At 42.2% G+C, this 7,374-nt stretch overlaps 1 protein-coding gene across 1 annotated transcript in view; it reads right to left on the reverse strand.

The window, feature by feature from the left end:
* The window catches only part of LOC140135549 (biogenesis of lysosome-related organelles complex 1 subunit 4-like), a 14,123-nt gene extending 8,596 nt beyond the window's left edge, over window positions 1-5,527 (reverse strand). Inside the window, exon 1 of the mRNA XM_072157086.1 lies at window positions 5,358-5,527. Within this exon, the coding sequence (XP_072013187.1) occupies window positions 5,358-5,492 (135 nt within the window). The 5' untranslated portion in view covers window positions 5,493-5,527. The remainder of the gene's footprint in view (window positions 1-5,357) is intronic.
* Between the last annotated feature and the right edge of the window lie 1,847 nt (window positions 5,528-7,374).

Below are 7,374 nucleotides of genomic sequence, written 5' to 3' on the forward strand. Positions count from 1 at the left end.
ACATGAGCTCTTCCAGTGCCGTTTCCGAACCAGGCATTCCCATAGCTGATCTGGTGTACACACGTATTCCGCGGTAGGGTGTAGCTACCGCCGCAGTACTTCATTGATGCCCGAGACAAAGGGATCTGATAGAATGCACTTGTGAGGTCAGTTGCAATGAGATACCTCCATCTCGCAATGTTGCGGAGAGTAGAGTCGACGTCTGGCATGAGAGATGGCTGCGGCTTGCTATAACAGCCAACCTCTGCAAAAGCGGTTACCAGCCGAAAACCGCCGCTGGGTTTCTTTATTAAGAATGAGGGGTTGAGGTACTCCACCGTTACGCCGATGTCCTCTGGACGAGCAAACACACCTTGTTTCTCCAGGTCGTCAAATTTGTGTTGGAGTGCTTGGAGCTTGTCCGGTGCATACTGTGGGAGTCTACCCTTTCGCTGTGGTGGCTGGACCGGCCCCATATTGACAACAGCTTTGAAGGGACCTGCTGAGCCATTGTAGCCAGGAAATAAAGGATTGAAGACCTCATCATACTCCTCTAAAAGGGTGCGGAACTTCATCTGATCTTCTGAACTGAGTGTGTTGTCCGGATCCACCGAGACAGATACAGAAAAGGGCTGAGTTGGTTGGATCTTTGTAGCACCACTTTGTCTTACAGGTAGGGTTTCTCTGGCTTCTGGGATGTAAACGGAACGGATTTGACCAAAGTGTTCTTGGCGTTTGAGGGGTAGGGGCTCATTGGTGAGATTAGGGACACGGATTTTCCCTGCAATGCTTTGCACTATAGTAGGATTGGGCCATATCCGGTTTGCTGCGAGGGTCTTGGCAATGTGGGTGTCGGTGCGTGGCTCCAGGGCATAGGTACCGGTCATGAGGTGACACTTCTTGTGGTAGCTCAATCTCAACAAAGTCACCTGGCCAAATGGTTGTGGTTCCTGAAGGGGCTCGTAACACATGGGCACGTCGCACACTCTGGTGATTAGGCTTGTCAGTAATGAGCCGAGATCCATATAACCATGTTGTTCCATCGGCGAGAATGATCTCGTGTTTAGCAGGTCTGATTGTGATGTCATTAACCTCCATGAAAGGAATGCCAGCCAATACATCAACATCTAAGTTCTCAACTACCAAACCCTCAAAATGGAAGTCATGTCCATCCCGAGTGAAGGTCACGGTAGTTTCACCAACAACAGTTAACGGTGACGAGCCATCAGCTTGGTGTGCCGATTGAGTGCTTTTACGAATGTTGGCGTTCAAGGATTTTGTTGTACTTTCACGAATGAGGTTTCCTTCTGCTCCACTATCAAGTGTAACTCTGACTGAATGATGCTTGTGGAAGGCATTAAAGTATGGCGACTGGCGAACTTGGACACGATGTGTAGTTGGTATTTCTGAGAGTGGTTGATCTGGTATGTTTTGTTCCACGTACGCACATGTGACATCAGAGGCTTCTTCTTCATCATCATCTTCAAAAATGTTGGCTACTTGGCGGGCACGTAAGATAAACTTTTTATCTTTGTCAGGTAGATAAGAGCACTTTCGCTAAGGAAGTGTTGGTACTCGGCGTCCAACCTGTTTGCATATGGGGCATGTCTTAGTTGGTCTTGGTCGTTGGGGTGCTGTGCGTGATCTTCCGCCAAAGGCGCCCTGGCGGGAAACTGTTGAGGACGGGTACTGTAGCGCGCATTGATCTTGCATTCTCTGATGTCTGTAATTAAATCAAGAAGGGAGTCCAGGGCTTGAGATATCTCTGGTTTGATTGAGGCCAAAGTTCTTGAACGGAGTTCGATACCGTATCGTTGTTTCACCAAACGCGAGGTAGATCATTGTGGATTAAACGTAGCCATGTAAGCACGATAAAGTTCTCCAAGGATGGGGTAAGCTCTTCATCCTCGTCAATAGCCTGACCATGGTGTGTTATCCCTCCATCTGGTACAAGTAGGTTGTCCTCCACAAAGGCCATGAGCAGCTGATAGAGATCTTCATGACGCTCATTTGGTTCTAGCTGTATGGTGCTGAAGTCAAGAAAGTGACCCCGGTGCTTTGAAAACCGTGAGTGCAATCTAATTGTCTGCCAAATATTGTTTAATGATTTGGAGTTTTGATGATGGTGTTACGCGCGATGATTGGGCAATAATTAGCGATTTGTCCTAGCATGAGATCCAGGGTGGCACACTTCTGTTGCGCTGTTTTCCGTGCAGTGCGTCAACATCTTCTCCATCATCTATCATGCCACGTTGGGGGCTGTTTTAGTCTTGTTGCCCCACTGTAGTCCTTCAGTAAGGTAGGGGTGAAGTTTTGATCTAGGGACAATGTGTACAGTAAGTTCTGTTTCCAATTCTCAAAAGAGTTTACTGTCTCAATCTTTGTGAGACTCCACTGTTTGGGGCACGATTAGTAGCCATATTGTAAGACTGGTGAGGGCTCTGCAATAAACCAAGGCAGTGTTATGACAGTTCAATACTAACTGACTGATTGTCCACTGGGAAGTGTGTGACTTGACATGTGATGTAAGCTTAACTGTAGAAAGTATGCTTAAGCTTAAATTTAGGTAAGCTTAAATTCAGATAGTTCCAGACAGTGTCACAGGGTGCTAGGATGCAGTAGAGTAGGTTTCACAGGTGCGTGGAATCCTTTTCCAGTGCTGCCACCACGCCACTATAGTTACTGTGTGGTAATTATGTCACGACAATCATGCACTAACCTTGCCATGCAGAGCAACTTGCAGAATGGAGAATAGCAGGTAGCAACAGTAGCTAGAAGGAGCCTGTCTCCCAACAACACTATTGAAGCCTGTCAACTTGTACAGGGCTGAATCACAACTGGCGCAGACTATAAAAGGCTAATTCAAATTTGTCCTCAAACCACATTATTTCATAACATATAAAGCCCCCATAGTAAGAAAAAGCCAAAACTGAAAACCGTTTTGTCATAGCAGTTTCCGTAACAAAGTTACATCATGTCAAAGATTGACTTTCGTCAATAACGTTCATACAACATCTGATGCATCAATTGCAAAACAAAACAGCAGTCTCATGATTGAGCAATGAGCAGCTTTTTAATATTCTGTCGGTAAACACGACATTACTTGTGAATGTGACAGATTGTTTCTTGCCGTTGGTTGCTTTTGCTGATATTTGGCTGTTCCATCTCGCCCCTTTGGCGGGGTAGGTACTTTTGGATGTGGGTGTGCAGCTCCAGCCTCAAAACCCATACCCAATTCTAAGGGTAATTTTGCAGGGAAAGGGTATCCATGTTTAAGGATTTTTCTTCAAATGTAGACCCATGTCTAAGGGTTAGTTCTAACCCAAGATTTTAAACACAACACTTCACTTTTAAATCAAAATTCACATTTGAAGTACCTGTTTGCAAGATTAACATTTTATTATAACAGTTGACATACAATATGTTTTGGTTCAGGGCCCGGGATTCGGGGTTAAATCAAATTGAATCCCGGGAATTGAATTCAGGTTGATATTGAAAAACGCCGTCAGAACGATATGCTCAAATCTGACCCACTGCTAAGGGCCAGTGTCAAAAACAGGACCCATGTGTAAGGATTTTTCAGATGAAAAGTCTTCCTGTGCCTAAGAATTTCTCATGAAAAACTGACCCATTGGAGCGGCACGTCCATGTATGCCTGATATATGTGAGTAACACCCCGGCCCCTCAGACACAAAGGGAACACTTGCTGTTGCACTCAATGGGGGAAATCAAAAAACATGCCATAAAATAAATACCTCATTGATGAAAAAATTCCAAGTTTGATTTCTTATCAGGGAAATCAACTTACCAAACAGCAAAAAACAAGGCAAATTGGTATTTTCTGTGCTGAGAACATTGACCTGAACTGAAAGGCCCTGTACAAACCAATAGGGGTTTCACGTACAAAAGACGTGGGAAGTGGGTAAGTTCAATAGATGGAACAACCCCGACCGAGAGAATCTGCTATTAAAATCCTTCTAAAATATCCCATGTCATGTGCGATTCTCACATCACAAAAATAAATATAAGTTTGGGTCACTCAAGTATAGAGGATAACATACATGTAATCGAGAGATTATAAAGAGTGATTTCTAAACGTGCATGTAGTTCTCGAATGTACATAGAATCTATTCAAAATCCCGTCACAGGAGAGTGATTTTGAATAGATTCCACACACACAAGTTTGGAAATCGCAATCTCTCTATATATGTAGGTTTCCCTCACTATCTTTAACTTTTAATTTCTATGTAAAATACATGTATTGTATTTGGGCCAATTTGGCTGACTAGCAAATGTGTTAAAAAGTAAGGTTTGACTAGAATAGATTATAATCTGTTGCAATGTTCCTTGCGTTATACCTTATGTGCATGGCGTCAAGTGTGTGCAGAACCTTGTGGAAAATATGCTCTGGATGGTTAGCAGTATGCGTAATTTGTAATTTCGAAATCTGCAAAATATTATACTAGCTTTAGAGCTTTATAGGATTGACCTATGTATCATGTTTCATTTGGCAGAACGCACCTAGTTCACTACTAGTTGTCCACGTCCACCTTTATCAGCAGAGACTCGACTGTTTATCATACCGACATTTTTTTAACACTACTACTCTCTTCTAAGTTGGACACGTAGCGGAAGATCGTGTATCGGACTATCCGCACAGCATGCTAAAGTTTTTGTCAGAGAAGAACGGCACATGTTTACATTTTGAGAGCCTGCAGAGCGTAAACACGGAAGTGGGGTTCTGATTAGCTGAATCAATCGTCTGACAATCATAGCAACAGACCAATAATCTGATTGGCCGATTGTGCGTGAACACAAAGCTCCGCGTATGTCGCTCATTAACAGGGCACTCGCGTCAATCTGAGCAATGGAGTGCCGTTTTTCTCTGAAACCCAGTGTAGTCAGCCAACTTGACACAGCGAACCCGCAACCCGCATGTTTTACTGGGTCCAATTGAAAATGTGTCGCCGGCACTGGCTAATTGCGAAATGTACACAATATGTTCTCACTGTATACAATGAAAGATGCGATGGTGGGATTTCTCACCAAACGGAAACGTACCCGGGCCGGGCAGACAGAACTTGATAAAAAAAAAGTATTAATCCCAAAAAATTAGTGCTGTATTTTTCTGGAATGGGGAGTAAGATGTAAAGTAAATATTAAAATAAATATAATTAGCAATTATTAATTGATGCATGTTCAACAATGCTGAACTTCAACAACTCAAATCAACTTCAACAAAACTGTACTTTTAGCTGTAAACAGTGTGTAATGTAATTCTCTGCTGCAACGTTTCCGAATTCAACTCCGTGTTTTTATTTTGATAATTTTCCTACCGCACATCGCACAAATCTAGCGGCTGTGGTCATATTTCTCACCTCTTTTTGAGGATTAACAGTAAAAACATCTGCATATTCATTTGCTGTTTCAACCAGAATTTCCTGATTCGATTTTTCAGGAGAAACAGATGCTGGCGAACTCTCTTTCGACGACTGCTCCTGTTCTGCGGCCATTTTGAGTCAGCTGATTGATTGGTGCCCACTACCGAGTTGCCAGTTGTATTGGTTGGTCGTGCATGGTGCCCGCAGATTGGTGCTCGAGATTGGTGCACACTGAGGTATTCACAGAAACTCTCGCATTCACGTTTGACAAATGTGTTTTTTAGTCATTCATAAATTTTAATAGTAATTGGGGGGTGGATTAAGTCTTTTTGCACAAAATTTGGGGGTATCGATCTATCATTCACACTGAAGTTTCCGGTTTGTAATTAAAGCATTATTTTTTATTTTTTTATTTAGGCCCCTATTTATTTATTTTTCTATTTTTATTATTTTTTGCAATGAACAAATCATAAATTGATGCTACACCATTTAGGTGCAGGGCACACCCGCTTTTTGTTCACCTATTGGGGGAGTCAAACCTAGTCAGGTGAATTTTTACACCCTTTTCCATCCAATTTGGCTTGTGTTGGGGTATCTGATGAAATCATGATCTCAACACCCCCACTGACTCTGCATATTCCTTCAATTTGCATTTTGAACTTGGCAGGAAATTCCAAAATGTGCTTGTTTGTTTTAGGCCTGTTCAGTGAGCCCAGGAAAAGGGGAAGGGTAAAATTTGCAATCGGCATGCAAAAAATTGCCCCCCCCCCCAGCTTGTAAAAAAATTGCTTGCCTTCTAGATATATATAATACTATAATACGAGCATAGCAAGCAGAAAATTTGCACATTTACCCATTTTCCTATTGATTTTATTTAAAAGGTGCCCCATCAATGTGCCAAAAATTGCTTGCCCACCCCTTTCAACCTCCCAAAAATTGCTGCCCCCCCCCCCTTTGGCTTGCGTAAATATTTTTGCCCATCATCCCCCACCAAGTGTGACATTAAAATGCTGCAATATCTTATGATGCTACACCATTTAGGTGCAGGGCACACCCGCTTTTTGTTCACCTATTGGGGGAGTCAAACCTAGTCAGGTGAATTTTTACACCCTTTTCCATCCAATTTGGCTTGTGTTGGGGTATCTGATGAAATCATGATCTCAACACCCCCACTGACTCTGCATATTCCTTCAATTTGCATTTTGAACTTGGCAGGAAATTCCAAAATGTGCTTGTTTGTTTTAGGCCTGTTCAGTGAGCCCAGGAAAAGGGGAAGGGTAAAATTTGCAATCGGCATGCAAAAAATTGCCCCCCCCCCCAGCTTGTAAAAAAATTGCTTGCCTTCTAGATATATATAATACTATAATACGAGCATAGCAAGCAGAAAATTTGCACATTTACCCATTTTCCTATTGATTTTATTTAAAAGGTGCCCCATCAATGTGCCAAAAATTGCTTGCCCACCCTTTCAACCTCCCAAAATTGCTGCCCCCCACTTTGGCTTGCGTAAATATTTTTGCCCATCATCCCCCACCAAGTGTGACATTAAAATGCTGCAATATCTTATTATGGGGGGGGGGGAATTCACCAAATATTTTGATGGGGAGGATGGTCCATACAATCACCCCCCCATGTTGATGCCTGTATGTGGGTTTCTGACCGAATTAACCTCATATTTGGCCATTTTACCCTTAGAATTTGTGTGCACTTTGTGTGCATGTATTCTTGTATGGATTTTTGCACCATATTTTACCAGTTTAACTTCAATATGCCAAAACTTTTCACGCGCAACCAAAATATTCTGATGCCAAAAGATGCTGCATTCACTATACTTCAAGAAATTTTTCCAAACCTATCCCCCCCCATGTCAAAAAGAAATATACGCCACTGCTTATGAACAAATTATACACATCACAATCAATTAATGGTTTCAAAATAAAAGCATTTTATTTTTACATTTTTAAGATTAATAACTTTAAAATAAATAATCATGCACATTATTAGACATACAAAA

This window comes from Amphiura filiformis, chromosome 16, assembly GCF_039555335.1.
Source record: "Amphiura filiformis chromosome 16, Afil_fr2py, whole genome shotgun sequence".
Classification (NCBI taxonomy): domain Eukaryota; kingdom Metazoa; phylum Echinodermata; class Ophiuroidea; order Amphilepidida; family Amphiuridae; genus Amphiura; species Amphiura filiformis.